Below are 25,169 nucleotides of genomic sequence, written 5' to 3'. Positions count from 1 at the left end.
TTTTTTGAAACTTATAAATCTATTAACATGTTTTATAAAACAAAAATTGATTTATTAGATGATTAAATAACAAATAAGCTTTCTAATAGAGTTAAAACAAAAATTTTTATTTTATAACTTAATGTCTCGAACTCAACTCTCTTCTAAAGAAAGAATCTAACGACCATGCGCCACCTGTTGGCGGTTTTCAAAACTAATTTTGATCAAAAAATTATATATGGGCACACATGACAAAATAGAGCCTTATATGGACTATCAAGCCATATAAAACTATCAATTTTTTTAATATTGCACACCTCATAGCGCGAAGCGCGTGAGGTTGTGCTTTATACTCGATTCGTCAAGGTCAAGCAATTTTGTGATCTTTAAATGCCTCTATCACAACCATATTACACTGTGCGTCATTGTGTATTTCAATTTTTTTAAAGTCCTAGTAAATAGATTTTACGAATTTCATGAAAAGTAAAATATTTTGCAACCACGCACACTAAATACGTTCCAAAATTTTTTTCTTAATTTTTAAATTAACAACAAAATTTTTTTTAATTTCCGAAAATCATATACAATCATATCGGTTACTTGGATTTTTTAATTTTTATATTTTATATCTTTTTGTAAAGAAAAAAAAAATTTTTTTTTTCTTAATAGTCTTATAAACGTGGACTTGGCGCGATTTTTTTACAGTGAAACTGTTTTTGTTCGGTTCTCTATTAATCATAAACATCACGCGGCAATATTTTGTCTCTGATTAAAAATATCTTTTTTAAACATTATTAACCAATGTCTATTTATAAATTTTGTTTGACTCATAATTCAACCAACAAAATGGATTTTGCTACTGTTAGCTTATCGCGAGAGATTATTTCGTTACATTTGCTACTTCCAAGATAGCAGCGAACACAACATCTCTTTTAATAGTCCCTTCTGCATTTTTAAGAGCTTTTTTGGCTTCAGATTTAAATTTCTCATTATCAATAGCGTACTTCGGCGTCTGGAGTAATTCTTTCGCCTTATTAAAAGCTGCTTCCTTAGCACGCGTGCTAATTGCTGTTTTAGCGGTATTTTCATTACTCGATCCTTTTTCAAAGAATTGCTTGATTTCAGCATCTGTAGCAGATTTCGCCGCTATTTTGCACTCTTCCCCCACTTTTTCCTGAATCATTTTTACCATCACTTTCTTAGCAATTACCTTTGCTTTATTATTAATCTCCGTTGCTACTTTACGTTGAGCTAAGTCGTTAGCTTTATATTTATCAACTTCTGAAATTTTATCTTTATCGTCCTTTTCTTTCACACACTTTGCAACCCCTGTTTTCGCATTCTCTATATCTTTATCAAGAATTTTAATCTTAGGTAGTCCACTTGCAATTTCAGCCACATCTCCAGCTGAAACTTCGTCTCCCTTTTCTTCACCAAATTTTTTTACTGCGTCGGCTGAAGATTTTTCAACTAGGTCATCGAATTCTTCTTCCAGGGTCTTGTAATCAAATTGATAACTTTTTTTAAGGAGCCATACAATCCAACCGGCAAGACCGAACATAACGATCGCGCCTAAAATTATAAAACCTTGTATAATCTTATTATTCATGTTTAAATTATGTTTTCTTACTAATATACATCATAGAAAAATTTTTTTTCTTACAATATAACACCATCAAATATCTAGAAGTTATTAAGTGAAAAAAAAAAACACAGTCAATTAATTATTTGCTCTTTTAATAAGTTATATAGTAGTACCGTTACCACAAGAGTCAAATCCCAAGACCTAACCTTATTTGATTAACGTAGCGGATTTCTTTATAATAAATCGCGTTGGAGAAAGAGACAGAGATAAATTTTGAATGTTTTTTATTAACAAACGAGCTCATTAAAAAAAAAATTTTTAATGAGCATTGAAAGTTTCAGTTAAAGAAATTGCACGTCTCATAAGTGCAGAAATTTGCCTAGTATATAAACATAACCAATAGAATTAAAAAATTTATTTCAAACAAATGACAATCGAATAGAATAAATTTAGTTACAATAAAAATTCATTATTTCTAAGTCAAAAAAATATAGCTTCCGGATAAGTAATCACGGACAAAAAAAAATGGCTCTCCATTTATTAGTATTGATAGATAGATATTCTCATATTCTCGGAAACCATACTGATTGTTATTAAATATGTTCTAGATGTTATTTTCTCTCGTTGTCTTAATTTTTATAAGAATCTGAACGTCCAGTTTTGTGAAATAAAATAAACTCTGTGATTTTCCATAAAGATCAATGGTAAAGGCAAAAATATGTAAATATTAATATCTTTTTTTCAGTTTTCGGTGGACCTTCAAAAATTTCAGTGGTTAATTATTATATTATTAATAATAATTTATTTTGCACCTATATGCCAAGTTTTATCAAATTTTGAACGTCAATACTAAAACCGGTAATACTACCTTAGCTACAATTAAATAGTTAAAAAAATTCGCAAAAATTTGGAAAAAAATTTTTTTTCTTCTAATCATACGTCAAATTTAATTTCTTTGAATATTAATTGTTTGTAACCGGAAGAAGTAAATTTTTAACAACTAATCAAAATTACTGAAATATACGAATTAAAAATTCTAAATTATACTATTAGCTTATTGTCATTGCAAATAAATTTAATGTTATCGATAAAAATTGGTTAATTGTAATTTCTCAATAAGGCTAACAGTCAATAATTCTTTACCAATCAAGAAAATTATTTATAAACTTGTTTTTTTTTTTTTTTTTTGCATTTTACGTTAAATATATTCTTACAAATATTTTGTCAAAGTAACAATACTCTGTTAAATTATTTTTAATATCACCAAAGATTATTCTGATACACTGGCTGTTTGCTTGATAGCACTGTAAATAATTGTTGTTGAAATCATATCTTTCGATTTCGTAAGAGCTTGCTTAGCGTCATTTTTAATGGCCTCTTTCAAGGCATTAAATTTGTCGGCGTTAAATTCTCCCGTTTTTCTAATAGCAACTTTTTTAGCTTTCTTGATGATATTCGTTTTGTCATTTTGATCATCAAATTCTTTTTCAACGACTTTTTTCACTGCATCTTCTGTTGCCAATTTCGCTTCACTTTTACATTTTTCTTCAAGTTCTTTCCTGACCGCTTTAACCATTAGATCTTTTATGATAACTTCTGCGGCAGCTGTAATTTTATCTTGTTTTATTTTATTAGCTTTATTTTTAGCGGAATCTACTTTTCCATCAGTCGTTTTGAGATCCATAATACTCTTCTTATTCTCCGGTTTAATAACACTTTTTGCTACTGAATCTATGGAATTCGTTATATTATCTGCAGTAAAATTATCTATGCTTAATGCACGTGCAACATCATTCACTAGAACCGAATCCTTTAAAACTTCTCTTCCTTTTTCTTCAGCAAATTCTTCTACTACTTCATGAGAAGCTTGGATAACCCAGCCAATCAGTTTTCCATTAAGTTTCTCTTTTTCGTTATCGCGATAGTTTTTCGCCAGGACCCAGCAAGCCCAAATCGCAAGGACTGCTATAATCATCACGCCTGCGACAATTAAATTCCATTTCAACTTCTTATCCATTTTCAAATTATAGTTGCTTCAGTTAGCTATTTATCGGTTCCTCTTACTACTATACAGTGAAGAAAAAAAATTATTTTAGCAATATTACTGAACAATTACATTAATGTCATTTAATTGACAAATATAGAAGATAAGCTATCTATTCATTTATATCACTACTCAGCAGGATAGCAATTTAAACTCTTATAATTGTAATTTGATGAAACGATCGAGAAGACAATTATAGTATACATACGGAAAAAAGTAAACTGAAAAAGAAATTAACTTCAATCAAGAGTAAATTTCTTGAACCAAAAAAATTATTTTTAAGAAGCTCATTGTCTTAAATTAAGATTAATTCCGAAATACGGAAATTAAGATAAAAAATTCTTAAATAAAATAAAATTTACTTAAACTAAGTGAAATTTCTTAGTTTAAGAATTTTTTAACTCATACCAAGAAAATTAAATTCTTCAAAATTATTTACTGATTCAAGTTAATTTTTTTTTCTGTGTAAAATCCACTCGGGTTCCGGTTAATTTTTATAGCTTCAAACAGTAATGCGGACATCGGGGTGGCAAAAATATAAATATTACAGAACTTAATATAGAAAGTGTAAAAGCCACAATTTATAATTTAATATAAAAAATAAGTGATTAATAGCTGTCAATAAAGTAAATAACGACTCTCTTATCTTAAAAAATTACAGTTTCAAACAGTAAAAATTGCCGTTTTAATATATAGTCCAAACTATGAGGAGAAGGGGGAACTCAGATGAGGAGAAGGGGGTCTTACACTGAGAGAATTTAACATTTGAAACAGTAAAAATTCTACTCTTTAAATATATATTTTACCAATCCAAGAAAGTCCAAATTATAGTTTGATTTTTAGCGTTGCGTTTAAAATTTATCATTTTACTTTGTAAATATTGACGTTGCGTGTATTAGAAATTTAGCAACTGTATTTTATACTTTTTACATATAATAAGATTATTTTTTAGGTACGAAATGATAAATATCAAAGTCAAAATTATTAATTATTATACTTCAACATTTTCGACATTGACATAGCGAATATTACTGTTTGAAATAGTGTTTTCTTCCATGTAAAGAATAAATTGTAGCATTTAAATGATGAATATTATTTCTTTGAATTAATACTCAAGGTATTAACTTTAATTGCAATTAATACATATTTCATAAATAATAATATTACATAGTGATTATTAAAATCACGATTTTACTGTTTGAAATGGTAATTTTTAGCAGTTGATCATTACTTATTATAAATCGACTATTATTTATTACACTTTACTTTTTTCCGTGCGTATACTTGATAACTTGATAAATTTACACTTTTGATGAAAAAAAGTGCCATTCGGCCAAGCCCGACATGGATAAGTAGATTTATGTAACGAATAAAAATTTGCTTCACAGTCGAGACCATCTTTTTCTTGCTTTGCTCTCACGGAGTTCAACGAAACTATCTCTGTCGCACTCCCAACAGCAGAGCAATTGCAGATTATTATCTCTAAAAACGTTTTTTCAAAATTTCCATTCGTTTCGCTAAACAGATTGAAACTGCAATTACTGGTCTCGCCTGTTCAAGTTAAGGAAGTTCGAGCGTAACTAATGAGTCATAATAATGTTAGAATTTTTTTTTAATTTTAGTCTTTCCAGTATTCGTCAAAATTCTTTATTTCAATTTAAAATAATTTAAATAATTTAATAATTGATGATTTGTACTTATTTAATAAAGTAAAGTAATAAAATGACTTTGATATTTATTACTTGCCGGAATAAATAAACAGATTTGGCAATAGCGCGCTTGATTATACCCATAACTGAGACGTGGATGAGTGTGTGAGTTAAACATTTCTCTCTCTGTAACTATATTTCCATCCTATTCTTTTTTCTCAGCTGTTGACGCGATGTTGTCAAATCTTTATTCGAATAAATGGCTGACAATAAACGAGTTACAAATATAAAATTTGACTTTAAATATTTCAAAAATTATATCGGTAATGTATTATTATTAAATTGTTTTTATATTTTGCAATAATCCAAGTTTCTTGTGTATAGTTTTTTATCCGTTAAAGTTGGCAGGTTAATATTGAAAAAAATAATTAAAGTCTCGACAAAACGTTTGTCCGCCATAAGAGCCCGTGTATAAGGAGATAAAATATGTGATTTTTAAAATTTAATATCTAAGTAACTAAACGGTGAATCTTTTTTAAATTTTGGGATTAGATAAATGACGCATTTATATATACGTATATTTAATTTCAAAGCTCAAAGTTGGAAATTATTTTTTACATTAGATTCGCTCGAACCTCCTTAAAGCCTGTTGAAAAGCCCTCAAAAATTTCGATTTTATTTCTTGCTCCCTTAATTTTTGTGAAAAGTGTATTTTCAAACTTGACTAAAAAATTTACATAATTCCGTAAAAGAAAATTTCATAACGCCGTTTTATTTGGGCTTACATGTACAATGAATGGATGCAATACTTACCTTTACAAGTGATCATTACTTTAGAACGAAAGATCCTAAAGAATGTCCTTCGGAGTTTCTGGAATGGTATTTATGATTCAAAAAAATCCGTAGATATTAGGACTAATGGCAAATCTAATTAATATATAAATTGTTATTAGAATAAAATGAATAGGAGTTGAACACATATAAAATTATTATTAATAAACAATAATAAATTAATAAGAATATTTTAAATAATAAATTAAAGTTCTACTATATTCCACAAAAATATTTCGAAATTCAGAAGAGTCTAAAATCATTTTAAGTTCGAATTAGAATTATACTAAATCGTAAAATAATCTGTCAATATAAATTTCGAAAAAAAATTTATTTTTTTCCAATATTAATAATAATAATAATAATAATGTGTTAATGTTAAGTTAAATTGATTAAAACTTAAGAAAATTTCATTATTCTGTGACGGGAGGTGCATTTGCAACAACATTAAATTATTGAGATATACAAATTAGAAATACTAAATAATAGATACGAAAGTAAGTAGTTTATTACCGATGCAAATAAAGTTAATTGTGTCCATAGAAATGGTATCAAAATTTCATAATGTTATATAGAATAATGTTATCAATTGTAATTTCTCAATAGTTCTTACGGTCAATGCTGAAAAGTTTCCAGTAATCGGAATGATTATTCAGAGATTGTTTTTTGCTAACTGATTAAAAGTATCTTTTCGAAATATTATCAAGTTAAATGAATTCTATTTTATAACCAGTGCCTATTTTAATAAATGAGTTGTCAATTTAATAATATTCTGTTTAACTAAGGTAGGCTGAGTTTTGTCTTGATAATTTTTTCTATAACTTGATTTTTTATTTTAGTTACCTCTTGTTTAAATACTTCTTTACCGTGAGTTTTAACATACTCTTTAATTTCAGCTAACGCTGTCGTATTGATAATTTCTTCCAATTTTTTCTTAGCTGCTTCTTTAGCGGTATTGATGATTTTATCCTTGGTAGTATTGTCAACACTTGATCCTTTTTCAACTAGCTTATCGACTTCAGTGTTTGTAGCAGATTTTGCCGCTTTTTCACTTTGAGAACCTACCTTTTCCTTTATTTTTGTTTCTACTAGATTATTTATGATGAGCTTTGCTAGGTCATCATCTTTTATCGCATCTCTAACTTTAGATTGATTTTCTGTTGCCTCAATTGTATTCTTATCAACTCCCCCAATGTCAGTAGTTTTTTTGGGAAACAATCTTTGTAGAACAGTTTTTACAGTGTCTATATCAGTATCTTCAATTGGTTTATTTGTAACACTTTTGACTGTACTGAATACACCACTTGCATTATCTCTTATGATACTGCTTGATGTATTTTCAGCGAATTCATGCACTACCTTAGTTGAAGCTTCCTCAACGATTTTATTAAGATCCTTCCTCAGCTTCTCTTTACGTCCTTTCAACAGGTACCATATACCCCACATTGCAACGCTTGCTATAACGACGGTGCCCGCAATTATGAAACTCCATTTTATTTTCTGATCCATATTTCAATTATGTTTGTTTCAATAAACTATTATAATTAATTCTTCTTACTAATATATAGCAATAAAAAAAAAACTTTTTTTTTGCAATAGCTTTAAATTAAACGAATACATCACTGTTATTTTGTCAACAAATTTATTAGATAAGTTTTATGTTTACTTCTACCAGCAGGATACGAATTTAAACTTCAATACTATTGTCTTGGATATTATTTTAAAAAAATAATAATTAATTATTTTTGGGATAAATTAATTAAAAATTTAGCGAAACTTCGAAAATTTTTGTAGATAAAATTTTTTCCAAAAGAAATTTAGATCATCACTTTTAAGGACTATGCTTCTAGAAATTAATTATTTTATTGACCGTAAAACTATAGTCTCTACCCGAGTCGAAATTTAAGTCGTAGATTCAACGTTTTGAACGTTGAAATCGTAAATTCAACGTATTGGACGTTGAAATCGTAATTTGAACGTATTGAACGTTGAAATCGTAATTTGAACGCATTGAACGTTAAAAACGTAAGTTGAACGTATTCAAAGTATTGTGAGCGTAAATCAAACCATAAGGAGTGAAAATAAGTAATATTAAAACTATTCAGATAACCACTTGCTTTCAAATGGAAGTACGATAAAAATTATTTTTATAATTCTGTTAGGAGAATTTCAGTTTTTTGGTTGAAATTCTACCATCTGTTCAATGAAAATACTTAGTCCGAATTTTTTATTTGTGGAATTTTCTGTTGGGATTTTCTATAAGTGATGGAAAAATAATTTATGAACGAATTTCACGATATTCCACCCCTCAGCGGGTTGCGGGGGTGGGTATTAACAATGAAAATTTTAAATTTTCAAGCTATAGCTCCTATCGACTTCAAATTTGGTAGAAATCTTCTTTAAGTGATGTAAAAATAATTTATGAACAAATTTTACGATAGCTCACGCCACAGGGAGTTGCGGGGGTGGGTGTTAACAATGAAAACTTTTAATTTCTAAGGTGTAGCTCTTATATGCTCTAAATTTGGTAAGAACCTGCTATACGTGAGGTAGAAATGATGTAAGAGCGGATTTTATGACAACCTATTCCGAATATAGATTGCGGGGATGGGTGTTAACAATGAAAATTTTAAATTTCCAAACTATAGCTCCTATAGGTTCCAAATTTGGTAAGAATCTGTTATATGTGAGGTAGAAATGATCTAAGAGCGAATTTTATGATAACCTACTTCCAATATGATCTGCGGGGGTGGGTGTTAACAATGAAAATTTTAAATTTCTAAGTTATAGGTGCTACATACTCCCATTTTGGTAGCTATCTTTTATATGTGATGTAGAAATAATTCATAAACGAATTTTACGATATCTCACCCCGAAAAAGATTGCGGGAGCTTTAACAATGGAAAATTTCTGATTTTAAACTATAGCTCTGTAGGCTTCAAATTGGGTAGGAATTTTCTGTGAGAGATGTAGAAATAATATACAAATATACAATTTTACGCATTGGTATATGTCATTTTTTTGTAACTTTTAATTTTTACTATGGATCATATATTTTTTTTAAAACAGTTGAATCTATATTTTTTACGTTCAATACGTTCAAATTACGATTTCAACGTTCAATACGTTCAAATTACGATTTCAACGTCCAATACGTTGAACTTACGTTTTCAACGTTCAATACGTCGAATTTACGATTTGAACGTTTAAAACGTTGAATCTACGACTTAAATTTCGACTCGGGTAAGTTAGAAAAAAATTATTAATTTTTTATAGGGTAAAAAATTTTGGGAGTAAATTTTATTTTTAAATAAAACCCCGATGAACACTGATAGAATGATTTAGTTCTATTTAATAAAATTTAGTAACAGATACTAAATGATTTTGTTACAAACCTTTCATTACCAAATATTTAGTAGTAGGTACGAAATTATTTATTAAAGTCCATTTAGTTTCACCAAATAAATGTTTAGTAGTATTTAACAAATGATTTATTGGTACTCAATAAATTGTTCAATGGTATCAAAAAAATTAATTTTTTAACTAATTTTAGCGTGTAACCTAACTTTTTAACTTAAAATAAATAAAAATAATGAAAATAAATAATTTTGAGTAAAAATAAAAGGTATTATAAAGAAAAGAATCTTATTGAATTATATTTTTTTGTTTGAGACATTAATAAATTTTAAAATTAAACAAGTTCTTAACATATCAATAATAAACAAATTGAAAAATGTAAACTAAACTCCACTGAGAAAAGACATAAATAGAAGACATTTCCCGAGAAAAAATATTTATATATAATTATATATATTTATATATAAATTGGTTATATATGATTATATATGAAAAATGGCCAAATATAATCATATCTAATCATATATAATTATATATAACAATATTTAATTATATATTTATTACATCTAATTAATTATTGGGTTAATTTTATGGATATAGTATTTAATATGGTCCTACGCAATTCTCTGTAACCAATTATAATGCAAAAAAAAAATCTAGCTATTATTTTACGGCTATAATACCAGCGGTCACCCATCCAACTATTAACCCTGCTCAATGCTGCTTAACTTTAATGATCTCCATGCGTCTTGAAGTTTCTGTCTGCTGTGCTGCTGTCTTAGATGACAATGATTCTATGATCTACATAATGTATCATATGAGTTTATCATAAATACAATATAAAAATTGATTTTATAATATATTTGGATAGTCATAATTCATAACTTATTTATTTGACCGAATCTCATTATAATATAACACTTATTTAAATAATAAAATAAATAATGATTTTACTATTAGGTAGTAGCAGAGCAGACCAAAACATCTCATAGGAAATGTAACAAATTTTGTATTTCAGAATTATTTAAACGTAATTATAAACATCATTTTACACTTTTCGTGATTACCAAAAAAAAATTTTTTTTCAAAGAAAAAATTTTTATATACGTTAAGGTAGTTGTAGCGTGATAGGCATTTTAACAGAAAATTATGAAATTTTTTTTATTGAAAGATAAATATATTAATAATTCACTACCAAAATTTCAGATCAATTGACCGCAACGTTTTTGAGTAATTAATTTTTGAAATTGCATCTTTTACACGTAGCGGTATAGAGAGATGATAAAGATAGTATGAAATCTTTGGCCCACTCGAGTGGTACGGAAGATTTCATACTAACTTTACCATCTCTCTATACCTCTACGTGTAAAAGATACAATTTCGAAAATTAATTACTCAAAAACGGTGCGGTCAATTGATCTGAAATTTTGGTAGTCAATTATTAATATATTTATCTTTCAATAAAAAAAATTTCATAATTTTTTGTTGAAATGCCTATCACGCAACAACTACCTTAATTATATATAAGCATATATAATTATATATACTTATATATGGGATTATATATAATCTTGGATGGCTGTATATTGCTCCATATATAGTCATTTATAATTATATATGATTATATATGACCTCATATACAATTCCATATATAATCATGTATGGTTATATATAATTATATATGGAACTATATAATCTTGCTTGGTTTTATATTGCTCCATATGTAGTCATACATAATTATATATGATTATATATAACCTGATATACAATTCGGTATATAATCATGTATGATTATATATAATTATATATACTTATATATAATTGTATATGGAACTATATATAATCCTGCATGGCTGTATATTGCTCCATATATAGTCATATATAATTATATATAATCTTATATACAATTCCATATATAATCATGTATGATTATATATAATTATATCTCTATATATTATATATCTATATATAGATTATATATTTATATCTATAGATATTATGTACATTTTATTCCACCAGGGGCGCTTGTGCAGTACCTTCCTACTACAGCTGTTTTTTCGGCAATTAATTTTGAACGACTTAAGTTTTTTTTTTTTTTTATATTTCATAATTAAATGAGCATTATGAGTCGTGCACTTTTGGATTTTCCAAACTTTTTAAAGTTAATAACGATATCTTTTTTTTAATTAAATGATATTTTGTATCTTTTAGAGAATATTCGTATTAATTTCAATTATCCAAACCATTGCATAAAATAAGTTATGACACAAAATTTTTAATTAAATATTTATAAAAAAATTATTTACCATACTTATATTACTCCAAAATTCACTCACAATAACAAACTGTAATTTTGCTTTAAGTTCTTAGAAATTCACTAGATGGCAGCATTTTCGCTTGCTCGGTCCATCATTTAACAAACGGTCATGTGACGGTTTTGTGACCGTCCGATGACCAAAAAAAATGTCAATGGCGGGACCGCTCGCATCTCTATTCATGACTCCGTCGCTTACCATTTGGAGCAAATAATGTAAGCGTAATAGCTTTGCCACGATCGGTAAAGCGCTTTTCTATCATACTGTAATCACAAAATTCCATTTTTCCCAACCATAACAACAGTACAGTGTTCAATTTAGCAGTAAACATTATTTAACCTCACCATTGAGCAAAAAGCATTAAGAATTTAAAGTTTTTTTAACCGATGATAAATTATATCTTTTTTTGTGTGACGAAATAGAGTCAGTAAATTGTCATTTTAAATAACAATGAGGTGATTGTCGTTCCAAATTATCAATTAACAATTTTACGGTATTCTTATGAGTAAGTTAAGTCATTTTTTATTTGTTTACTAATGCGCTTCTTGTTTAATAATCGATGGATTGCAACAATAAAAATTAATTGCTAGTCACGTATTAAAGAATTTTTCCGGTTTTTAGTAATGGGCAGTTAGCAACGACATTATTAATTTTGATATTAAAATTTTGATAAATTATTATAAAATGGCTGGAGGTACATTAGAATCGGCGTCTTTATTCTACCAAAGCACTAATCGTCGAGAAATGTGCTATTGGATTTCGCACATTAAACTATCAAGGATTATTGTAATAATGCTGTTAATTTTGTTCGTTGTCTCGTTATTTGCGCACTACTACTTATCGAAGGTAAGAATTAAATTTTTATGTTCATTATTTAGTTTGTTATTAAAATTTGCAAATTTTAGATTTTTCTAGAAATATTTTGTACAGTCAACGCTCTCTGTATTTGACTCGCCCGTACAGGACCATTCTCTGTATTTGACTCGTCCTTGTCCATAAGAGCTGTGTAAAATCGTCAAATACAGAGGAAGAATGTGGTCAAATACAGAGAGCGGTCAAATACAGAGAGGTCCAATACAGATAGCGTTGACTGTAATGTTACTGACTAATTTAAGAGATAAATCAGGTGCATGATATAATAACATTCCACAGAATTGATAAAGTAAATTTTATTTCAATCAACTTAGGAATATTGGAAGTGTAAAAATTTTTTTTATCTACGCTTTTTTAGCTTTAAAACATACAAATTTTAAAAACCAAAAGGATATATATTAAAAATAATTTTAATTTCATTTTATTACTTTTCAGTTCAGGTATAAAACATTTAAAACTTCTGGCTATGAACATTGAAAATTTTTTAATGTAGAATTTTGGAACCTCAAAATATCGAGATTTGATAAGAGCTTCATATTTTCAATTAAAAATTACAAACACAATAAAATTATTAATCAATTTATACCATTATGTAATACCTTATTAAACAAAACTAGCAACTTTGCAGTCACTATGTGACTTCCGTGATTTGCGAACTATAAATAAATAAAATTTTGCTTTATTAAATAATGACTTTTGTCAAATTGCACTGTACTTTTTTAATAATTGACGTTTTTAAAGATATAAGCTCATCCCGATGGTACACTCATCAAGAGCTTTCATTTGAGTACCCATATTCATTTTTGATATATTTTTCATATATACATATATATAATATATATAAATATATGAAAAATCGATGTGGGTACTCAAATGAAAGGTCTTGGTGAGTGTAACATCGGGATGAGCTTATATCTTTAAAAATGTCAATAGTTCACAAGATACAAGGTCATTTCTTAATTTTATATCTAGAGATAGAGCATTTTAAAATGCAGCCTAAATACTTATCATAATAAATTGACTATTGGTGAGAATGATATGAAATTATGAAAAGGCACAACTTCAGGTCAAGACTTTTCCAACGATACCAAATTTAACCATAAAAACCCATTTTATCATATAAATACACTAGCCACAAAATTTAGCTTATTCTCTCAATAATATAGATGACTTTTGTCAAATGGCACTGTACTTTTTTAATAATTGACGTTTTTAAAGATATAAGCTCATCCCGATGGTACACTCATCAAGAGCTTTCATTTGAGTACCCATATTCATTTTTGATATATTTTTCATATATACATATATATTAGGGTGTGCCAAAATGTAAATTCCGTGGAGAACCTTTTAAAATTGGAATTTTGAGTTCCACTTTTAACAGCAGCTGTGTTTGGGCATTTCCTGAGATATTTCGGGATGAGAGGATTCATTTGATTATTTATAGTATTTTTAACAGGAGATTTAATTGGGCACTTCCGGCCAAATTTTGAATTTTTACCGGAAATGCCCAAACTAAGCTTCTGTTAAAAAATTCTATGAAAATCAAATACATCGTCTCACTCCAAAATATCTCAGGAAATGCCCAAACACAGCCCCTGTTAAAAGTGGAACTCAAAATTCCAATTTTAAAAGGTTCTCCACGGGAGTTACATTTTGGCAGACCCTAATCTATATATATATAGGGAAAGTGGGTTTCGTAGACCGTCAATCACGCAAAAACTACTGAACATATTGACATGGGACTAGGACCATTCGACGCGGAATGAATTGTAGATGGTTATAGGCTACTTATTTTTCGAATTCCATCAATCCTTCACCATTTATCGGCATAAAAGGAATAATTTTTTTTGCTCGACGGGCAGAAAGCGTCAACTTTCGGCCCGCTGCGCTAAACAAAGTTGCCCCTTTCTGCCTTCGTCGAGCAAAAAAATAGTATACACTCCACGGGAAGTAAATAAGAAAGCCTCAGATCACATGTTTGTTGACTTCGGCTTCGCCTCAGCCAACAATTACATGTGATCTGAGACATTTCTTACTTTACTTCCCTAGGTGTGTAATATACTATTTTTGCCCTCCGGGCGGAAAGTGGCAACTTTCGTCCCGCTGCGCTACTCTAAGTTGCCGCTTTCCGCCTTCGTCAGACAAAAAAATAGTATACACTCCTCGGGAAGTAAATAAGAAAGCCTCAGATCACATGTTTGTTGACCTCGGCTTCGCCTCGGCCAACAATTACATGTAATCTGAGACATTTCTTACTTTACTTCCCTAGGTGTGTAATATACTATTTATTACGTTACTTTTTTGAGAATTTAGTTCCATATATACCTACGCGTGGGCGAATGCGTGGGTGGAAAATATACATATATAACGAAATAGGGTTCCTTTGATAAAAGTTGACGTCAAAACTACTGAAGCTATCGGGATGGGACTGCTACCTTTCGACGCAGAATTTTTCATATATGGTTATAGGCTACTTATTTTTGGATTTTATCAACCCTTTCTCATTTTTTTTACGATTAATTTTTATATACATTTTTTCCCGCTAATAAAAACAAAAGACTCATTTTTCATTCATTTGTTTTTAATACGATTTCCTTTTGTTTTTATTACATAACCTTAATATTTGATTGATTTCACGTCATTTAAAAAAAAAGTTAAAGAAAGAAGCTAATTATGTCTGGTGAACTAAGTGTTGAAAATTTATATTTATATGCTGATCGTATGTTTGGTTATGGTAAAATTGGTTTCAAGAATTAAAATAGTTAGATATCTATGAAATCTACTGAAAATGTTGTTGTTTATCAACTAGGACTTTTTGAAACATAAAATTTAGACCCTGTCTATTGAGTTTCAATAACATTTGCTAAAAATTTCCTTGCAACAAACGTCTCTTTACCAGCGGGAAAAAAGTCATTGTAAGGTTTCCAAAACTTAACATTATATGTAGTAATTCGGTCAACGAACTTAGAATTTTACATACATGTTATTTTTGCTGATTACATAACTTATAAATTGTTCTTATTACGGGATCGAGGGAATGTTACTGATTAAAATGAATGCATTTTCCAAACACTGGGTATGTAAAAAACATGTTAAGTTTATTTTCTATGAAAAATTGATGTCGCTGAGAAAATTTTAAATGACAAAAAAATTCTTCGCACTTGAAGCTAGACAGACTTCAACTTTACTTATGAGACTTGCAATGACATTAACTAAAACTTTCAATACTCATTTGGAATCTGTGCAAGTCAAAACAATACTCTAATTAAATTTCAAGTCTAGATCTAAAAATGCAATTCTATAAAGCGCCCAGCGAAGCGGGCGGGTAACAGCTAGTATATATAATATATATAAATATATGAAAAATTGATGTGGGTACTCAAATGAAAGGTCTCGATGAAAGTAACATCGGGATGAGCGTATATATTTAAAAACGTCAATAGTTCACAAGATAAAAGGTCATTTCTTAATTATGTATCTAGAGATAGAGCATTTTCGAATGCAACCTAAATACTTATCATAATAAATTGACTATTGGTTAGAATGATATGAAACCATGAAAAGGCACAACTCCAGGTCAAGACTTTTCTAACGATACCAAATTTAACCATAAAAATCCATTTTATCATATAAATAAACTGGCCACAAAACTTTTCTTATTCTCATAATAATACAGATGATTTCACAATGTTAAATGCCCATAAGAGATATGATTTGCATGATTTGACCGGATTAAAAATGATTAGAAAATTAATCATTTCTAATCATATCGAATCATTTTGTTCAATCAGAGATATCAATAATTTCTCAAATTAAAAAAAATACTTGTAACTTTTTTCTCCAAAAGCTTCTGATTAAAACATTTAATTTTTACAGCCAAAATATCGTTTATTAAATAAATTTATTTTTCATTTTTTCAGTAAATTTTTACATTTCCAACATTCTTGAGATGATTAAAGAAAAAAAATTTTTTTATCAGTCACTTGATATAGTATTATTCAATGAAAAATCACAAGACTTGTTATTTTAAATTTGATACTTGTAGAATCGACAGTACTATAGTAAACCTTAAACCAATCACCTAAATAGAGTACCTAACACACTTCGAATCCTTTCTTCCTTTCCATACAGCTCAAAATCTTCCAAAACTCCAAAAAATCCTCGACTGATAATCCAAAATTATAACTCCCATGATTGAAGGTGGAAACAAATGCATCTGGCATGGACATGCACCGTACCAGACTAGAAGCATTCGACGACTTCACATCAATGAAAGCCTCAGACTTAAAATTCCGTATAGAAGAAATGTTGCGTATAAAAGTATCTGTGAGCAACGAACTCCGGGACCTTGAAGCAAAGCGCCAGCGCCTGCAACTCGAAGTCTCAGGATTCAACCAAAAAATCGACGACCTAAAGCAGGAATTAATCCACCAGCAAACAGACCTGGACCGCCTAAAAATGAGCCTGGTTCAAGCCCAAGCAGCCCATCGCGAGGCAATCGAACGTAACACTCCCGAATTAGCGCCTCCCCGTCGAATCTTGATAAATTCGCTTCCAACCAACCTTAAATTCACTTCTAGCGAATCCTCTTCCTGCCGGATGTTTAACTGCTTCGACCACAGCCGATGTGCCTTGACCAGCGGGTTCCCCATTTATCTCTACGACCCCGACGTCTTTTCCGTGATAAACCCTACCTGGGACATAGACGGGTTCCTAAAGACAACCATCAAACAAACCCTCGGCTACAACGCCCACCTAACTTCGAATCCCGCTGAAGCATGTATCTACATCCTCCTAATCGGCGAAGCTTTGCCTTCCAACAGCCCAGGATCCAGCCACCAAGTCTTCCCTCATCCTCTGCACGTGAAAAAGCTCCACTCGCTCCCCTACTGGGGTGGCGACGGACGGAACCACATTCTGCTGAATCTATCTCGTCGCGATCTCTCAATAAACTCCAGCAATATGTTGGACAATTCCGACACTGGGCGAGCTATAATCGTCCAGTCGACTTTCTTACGAAGCCAATACCGGCCAGGATTTGACATCATAGTCCCGCCGATCCTCGGACCTCCTGGAGGCGACGTTTGGCAGGAGTGCGCTTCCATGGTCCCAGCTCGTCGCAAGTACTTGCTTTCCTTCCAAGGTGAAATTAAGACCACCAAGTCGCTGTCATCATCCGGCTCCACCAGTAGACCAATTGACGACGCGGAGATAGACCTTGAGCGGGTTGAAGACGAGAACAACCTGGACAACTTCATCGTCCAGCACCTGAATGACATGACCACTGGAGTTACCATGGACAAGTTCTTCATCCAATTCGAGTGCATACCAGCCACTGATGACTCCGTCAGAGGAAAGCTTCTGGATTGGACGCTTTGTGGTACCGAGTCTTCCAGAAAGGAAATCCTCAAGGATTCGACGTTTGTCCTGATATTGGCACCAAGTAACTCCAGTTTTGTGACAACTTCTTCGATTCAGGCGAGGATTTATGAAGCGCTCAGGTCTGGGGCGATTCCTGTTATTCTGGGTGGTGATCAGATTTACCTCAGCTACAACGAAGTGATTGCCTGGAGACGAGCTGTGCTTTTTCTGCCCAAAGCAAGAGTCACTGAAATGCATTTCTTGCTCCGTGCAATTCCTGACAACGATTTGCTGTTCATGCGTCGGCAAGGCAGGCTCATTTGGGAGCGATACATGGCCACTGCTCAGGGTGCTGCTGACACTATTGTAGCTTCAATTCGCGATCGTCTGGGAATCCCTGCTGTTCCAGCGATCCAGTCTCCGAGTCCTAGTGTCTTTAATGAGACTTTTGTACCGATAAAGTCTGACGCGATTGTCGCGGAGCCTGAGGCTGAAGAGAGCTTAGGGCCGCTGGAGCCTCCGTATCCGTCCCCGGTTTTCAAGAGGAATTACACGATTATGCTGATCCATGGGCATGAGATTTGGAACGAGTGGGTCAATCCTTTTTATCTTTATCCGCAATTGCCCTTTGATACGGTGCTTTCCAGTGACGCTAAATTTGTTGGTAAGTTGTGGAGTATTTTGTTGGTGAAATTAGAAGTTTTTAGGGGAGAATGATTCTAGGGTCCGAAGTGGGGTTCAGGCCCATTGGCAAAGGAGCTGGTGGCGCTGGCAAGGAGTTCAGCGAATCACTCGGTGGTAACTATCCAAGAGAACAATTCACTATTGTTATACTTACCTACGAACGCGAGCAAGTTTTGATTAATTCACTGGCTCGGTTGTACGGGCTGCCTTATTTGAACAAAGTTTTGGTTGTTTGGAACAGTCCCAAGCCTCCGATCGAAGATCTCAGGTGGCCTGACATTGGCGTGCCTGTTGTTGTATGTATCTCTTTTAATTGTGGAATATTTAAGCCCAGAAAAAATTTTGGTTCGCTATGGATTTCATATAAAGTTCAAAATTTTGACTAATATTATGATGATGAATTTGCCATAAAATCATTAACTTTCTGGTAAAAATATTTTTAAAAAATCAGGGATTTTTTTTATACTTTAAATGCGGATTGAAGATTATATGGAAGCTTTTTTATATACAATAAAACTAATGAGGCTAAATTTTAATAAATTTTTCGGTAAAAATAGATGAGTTTGTACCGGCAACTAATTAAGACATTAATATAAAAGAAAAATTTTGAATAAATAGAAAAAAATGATTTTGGTAAATTCAGTTCGACTATTGAAAGATTTAAAGTAAATAAAGCGCCTGACATGTAATCAAAGAGATCTGGGTTCAATTCCCGGCTTGGTTCCGATCTCGATATTTTTTTTAAATCATTATTTTTTTTGAATGATTGAATTTTTAATTTAGAGATTATTTATTTATAACGTAGATAATTGAAATTTCTAAATTGTTAATGTTTAATAAAAAAAATTTCTTACGTATTGAATTTGATCCTCAAATTCATACTTAAAAAAAATATATAATTTGATAGAAAATTTATCATAAAAATGTAATTTTCTTACAAAAATGTTTAAAAAAATTTAATTTAATTTAATAAATTTTTTTTTATGCAATTAGAATGAAAAATATTTTTAGATTTTAACTTTTTGGTATTATTATTGCAAAGAAAATTTATTTAAAAAAAAAAACATTGTAAGAAAATTATAATGAATTTTTTTTTTAATATTATTCGGCCATATTTGTTTAAAAATATAAATTTTTCACTCGATTTTTTCACATTACTGATACGAAGAGAAATTCTTTCGATTAATTACAAATATGAAAATTTTCCATTCACAAAACTTGAACTAAAATAAAATTTTGAATCCGCATCTGACTTTAAAATTCCGTTTAATTTTTTTCATTTGAGAATTAAAATTTTATATGAAATTCAAAATCAATCAAAACTTTTTTCAGCTTTAAAAGTCCATTTTTTCTCTAAATGTTTGATTTTTTTTCAGGTGATCAAAGCCTTAAGGAACAGTTTGAACAACAGATTCCTACCGTTCGACACGATCGAAACAGAAGCAGTGTTGTCCGTGGACGACGACGCCCATCTGAGACATGATGAAATAATGTTTGGCTTTCGGTAACTAACTAACTTTCTTATTAATTAATTAAAATTTTCCATCGATCAAAATAATCAGAATCTGTGGTTCCTTCTCTTCAGGGTATGGCGGGAGCACAGAGACCGCGTTGTTGGATTCCCCGGACGCTACCACGCCTGGGATCAAAACTTCCACAACTCGTGGAACTATAACTCTAATTATTCCTGTGAATTGTCGATGGTACTGACGGGCGCAGCATTTATTCACAAGCATTACATGTATCTTTACACCAACTGGCTGCCCCAGGCGATCAGGGACAAGGTTGATGAGTACATGAACTGCGAAGATATTGCCATGAATTTTTTGGTTTCGCATCTCACGCGGAAACCTCCCGTCAAAGTAAAATATCTTCACTTATTATTATTAAATATTTAAATCTTTTCTTATTAGTTAAATTTTATTTTGTTCATTTTATATTGCAGGTAACTTCACGGTGGACGTTCAGGTGTCCAGGTTGCCCCGTTTCTTTGTCTGAAGATGATACACACTTTCAAGAACGGCATAAATGTATCAACTTCTTTGCTCAGGTATGATATCTAATAAATAGTCAATTTTTTATTTTTTTTTTTAATAAATTTTAGCTTAAAAAATTAAAAATTAAAAAATAATTTTGAAGTTTAAAATAAAAAGATTTAATAGCGAAGAATTTTTTTTTTTTTTTAATAAATTTTAGCTTAAAAAATTAAACTAAAAATTAAAAAATAATTCTGAAGTTTAAAATAAAAATATTTAATAGCGAAGTATTTTTTTTTTTTTTTTTAATAAATTTTAACTTAAAAAATTAAAAAATAATTTTGAAGTTTAAAATAAAAAGATTTAAGGTAGTTGTAGCGTGATAGGCATTTCAACAGAAAATTATGAAATTTTTTTTATTGAAAGATAAATATATTAATAATTCACTACCAAAATTTCAGATCAATTGACCGCACCGTTTTTGAGTAATTAATTTTTGAAATTGCATCTTTTACACGTAGCGGTATAGAGAGATGATAAAGTTAGTATGAAATCTTTGGCCCACTCGAGTGGTATGGAAGATTTCATACTAACTTTACCATCTCTCTATACCTCTACGTGTAAAAGATACAATTTCGAAAATTAATTACTCAAAAACGGTGCGGTCAATTGATCTGAAATTTTGGTAGTCAATTATTAATATATTTATCTTTCAATAAAAAAAATTTCATAATTTTCTGTTGAAATGCCTATCACGCTACAACTACCTTAATAGCGAAGGATTTTTTTTTTTTTTAATAAATTTTAGCTTAAAAAATTAAACTAAAAATTAAAAAATGATTTTGAAGTTTAAAATAAAAAGATTTAATAGCGAAGAATTTTTTTTTTTGTAAAAAAAAAGTTTGGTGCTTTGTAATTGATGTAAATATTTTATTAGAACATATTTGTCAAGGCAAATATGTTCTAAAGTTATTATAAGAATGATTTCGTTGAAATAAAAAAAAAAAAAAAAAAAATTACAGAAAATATTTTGTCATAATAAATAATTTTATTTATGGTAATAAATTGAAAAAAAAAAAAATGTTGAATTTACACATAAAAGTGTCAAATATTTAACACAAAATTTTTTACTGTGCTGATTTTGTTAAAATAAAAAAAATTAATTTGTTGCCGTAACTAAATTAATTTTGTTGAAATTGCTATGAGTTATTTTAACAAAATGATTCAATTAGTTCAATAAAAAAATTTGTTACACCATCTGACTAATCAATGATACTAGAACAAAATATTTTTTTTTTAATTAGGCAATAAAAATGTTTTTAATCCCAACAAAACAATTTGTTGATTCAGCTAAACTGTTTTATTTAACTAACTAAACAATTCTGCCATAATATCAACACTGTTTTATTGTTACAACATATAAAAATAAATTACTTATTATTATCTGCACCCACAACTTCGATGTTCTAATTAACAATTTTTCTAACTTAATTTTAGAGAATCTTTCACTTGTACGAAAGAACAATTAGTTGAAAATTAATTATCACTGTAAAAAACAATTTAATATTTAATAGAGGTATAATATTTTGGTTAGGATCATTCAAATAATTTATAAGCGGACTATTGCAAAAAAATTTTTCCATACAAAGCACTCGACGCTTTTTTTTGAAACAAAATTAATTTTTTGCCACTCCTTCTTTTAAACTTATTTCCTACTTTTTGCTATCAAACCGAATTTTTCTTTTTTAAACTATAATTTCTTTAAAAATTTTTAAAAATAATTAAAAACCCAGTGTTAGATTTTAATATTTTACTTAATTAAAAAAAGGACAAAATTTACGGTTATTATATAGAAGGTATGAATGACCTCTAAAATTTTTCATTATTTTTTTGAAATCTTTATGACCCTGGTCAAGACACTAAAATAAATTTATTAAATTATTCTATTGTTTTACCTAAAATTTTTTTTATCGAAAGATAAATATATTAATAATTCACCACCAAAATTTCAGATTAATTCACCGCACCGTTTTTCAGTAATTAATTTTCGATATTGCATATTTTACACGTAGAGGTATAGAGAGATGGTAAAGTTAGTATGAAATCTTCCTTACCACTCGAGTGATGCAAATAGATTTCATACTAATTTTACCATATCTCTATACCTCTACGTGTAAAAGATAACATTTTGAAAATTAATTACTCAAAAACTTCATAGCAATTATACAGAGTTTAAGATAGTCGTCACTGTATGGTTTATTTTATACATTTATCTGTTTACTTGATTTATTTGTTTATATATTATACTATTTATTATTTATTTATATTATACTCTGTGTAATTGCTATGAAGTTTGTAACTTCTTATAAGCAATAAATATTATTATTATTATACTCAAAAACGGTGCGGTGAATTAATTTGAAATTTTGGTGGTGAATTATTAATATATTTATTTTTCGATAGAAAAAATTCCATTATTTCAATTTAAAGTTTCTTGAAATATGCTTTTCGTGGAAGTATTTCCTTAATACGAGTGCGAATTTTTAAATTAATCAGGCGTTTTAGTCGGCAAAAATTACATAAATACAAATCAAGCTAATGAAAAGCATGTTAATAAAAAAAAAAAAATTTTTTTTTGTTTTTTTTTATATAAGTATTTATTATTTAGACACGAAGATTTTGTCAAATCTTTGTGATAGGGGGAGTATAAATATATATATATATATATATATATATATATATATATATATATATATATATATATATATATATATATATATATGTCTATATATATATATACATATATATATATATAGATATAGATATATATATATGTATATATATATATATATATCTATATCTATATATATATATATAGAGAGAGAGAGAGAGAGAGAGTAAAAAAATTAACTTCTTTGCTTAATCTTAACTAAAAAAAAAAAAAAAATTTTAATTATTAGATATATTCACCCGAAGATGGTATTGAGTGCTCATACCGACAATAAAAATGGTGAAAATAAATTTAATAAATAAAAATTTAATGTAAAATTTAAAATTAGTCTAACATCAATTTGAATCGGGTATAATGGTTTTGAAATATAGAACTCTTTAATTAGTAAAAACACCGATCTTCGGAAAAAATAGTAAATTTTATATATATATATATATATATATATATATATATATATATATATATATATATATATATATATATATATATATATATGTGTATATATATATATATGTGTATATATATATATATATATATATATATATATATATATATATATATATATATATATATAAAATGACAAATAATAAATTAATTACTAAGAAGAAACTAGAATAAAAATTTTTAAATTGTTATTGAAAATATACATAAAAAAAAATATAGAATATTTTGAGAAATTAAATGATAAAATGTAAATAAATTGTAGATAGATAGTAATAATTACCGTATGTGAGGTACAAATGACGAAACTAAAATATATTTTAATGAATTGTATACAACTAATTGTAAAACAAATAGCTACTTAGCGAAATAAATACATATTATTATTACTAACAATACAAATTTTGCTTCTTAGGTATTTGGATACATGCCACTACTAAATACTCAGTACCGAGCAGATTCGATTCTCTTCAAAACTCGGATATCGCACGATAAACAAAAATGTTTTAAATTCATATAAATAGTTTGTACATTAACCTTTTGTACATAAATTAATAAGTTTTATATTGATTTTGTAAATGAACGAAATTATTGATTCGCACACTTTTTTAAATTATTTATCTGTTTAATATTATAATTTATAATTATTTTTATTAGTAATTGCAATTATTTAATTGAAACTTTGAGTGCTTAATAAGAGAGCGTAACAAACAATCTATGTTATATTTAATATGCAAAAAACAATGTGATATTATTTATAATTACATTACTTCGATCGATTATTTGGAATAGAGTATAAAACTAAACTACTGTACAAATTGTTTAAATGTTAAATGTAATATTTGCTAATAATTGTAAATAAACACTTTTTATACAAATTATTTATTTACTTAATTTTGGTAATTAATTCCTTAACAAAGTTTTGGGTTATGTTCTTCCCGATGCGGGTTTGATGATATCTCTTCAGAAAATTGGTCAATTTTTTTGAAATTTGTTCATTAGTTTTTAAAATTTTTGCAGGAAAATCCTACAAAAAATCAGTAATTTAATTTCAATTGTTTATTTACGGTAAGTATTTTTAAATTAAAACCGGTAAGTTATTTTTTAATCGCCATTTTTCGTAATTTGTTTTATTTATTCGCTAAAAGGGGGCGTGTCAATAAAAGAGGCGGCTAATTTGAAAAAGTTTTTTAATCTTTAGACTATTTTTTTTTTTAAATTACCAATATTACATTTAACTCATAAGTATGACTCAAAATAAAGATAAAAATTTTTAAATCTATATTAAGTCATTTAAATTAGTTGATAATAATATTTTACCTTCTAAATATAAGCATTAAAAA

At 28.7% G+C, this 25,169-nt stretch overlaps 2 protein-coding genes across 2 annotated transcripts; one reads left to right on the top strand and one right to left on the bottom strand.

Annotated features, from left to right (window-relative positions):
- Nucleotides 1-6,806: 6,806 nt before the first annotated feature.
- On the bottom strand, nt 6,807-7,659 carry LOC123260451. The gene is made up of 2 exons (XM_044721552.1): nt 6,932-7,659; nt 6,807-6,824 (listed from the first exon to the last, which is right to left on the bottom strand). The coding sequence occupies exons 1-2, from the start codon at nt 7,595-7,597 to the stop codon at nt 6,807-6,809; spliced, it is 684 nt and encodes a 227-aa protein (XP_044577487.1). The 5' UTR covers nt 7,598-7,659.
- A 4,394-nt stretch (nt 7,660-12,053) lies between these two features.
- Nucleotides 12,054-24,707, top strand: LOC123261632 (exostosin-3). The gene is made up of 8 exons (XM_044723328.1): nt 12,054-12,265; nt 12,382-12,606; nt 16,834-18,658; nt 18,718-18,974; nt 20,055-20,182; nt 20,264-20,540; nt 20,624-20,728; nt 24,242-24,707. The coding sequence occupies exons 2-8, from the start codon at nt 12,445-12,447 to the stop codon at nt 24,344-24,346; spliced, it is 2,859 nt and encodes a 952-aa protein (XP_044579263.1). The 5' UTR covers nt 12,054-12,265; nt 12,382-12,444; the 3' UTR covers nt 24,347-24,707.
- The last annotated feature ends 462 nt before the right edge of the window (nt 24,708-25,169 follow it).

This window comes from Cotesia glomerata, linkage group LG3, assembly GCF_020080835.1.
Source record: "Cotesia glomerata isolate CgM1 linkage group LG3, MPM_Cglom_v2.3, whole genome shotgun sequence".
NCBI lineage: Eukaryota > Metazoa > Arthropoda > Insecta > Hymenoptera > Braconidae > Cotesia > Cotesia glomerata.
Note: the sequence above shows the minus strand (reverse complement) of the source record. Positions and strands in the feature narration are given on the sequence as shown.

What these genes read in the sequence shown, in the direction of transcription:
- LOC123261632 (XM_044723328.1), top strand. Translation starts at nt 12,445, where the DNA reads ATGGCTGGAGGTACATTAGAATCGGCGTCTTTATTCTACCAAAGCACT. An exon ending in ACATTGGCGTGCCTGTTGTT is followed by an intron (nt 18,975 to 20,054) that starts GTATGTATCTCT and finishes ATTTTTTTTCAG; the next exon opens with GTGATCAAAGCCTTAAGGAA. An exon ending in GAAATAATGTTTGGCTTTCG is followed by an intron (nt 20,183 to 20,263) that starts GTAACTAACTAA and finishes CCTTCTCTTCAG; the next exon opens with GGTATGGCGGGAGCACAGAG.
- LOC123260451 (XM_044721552.1), bottom strand. Translation starts at nt 7,597, where the DNA reads ATGGATCAGAAAATAAAATGGAGTTTCATAATTGCGGGCACCGTCGTT.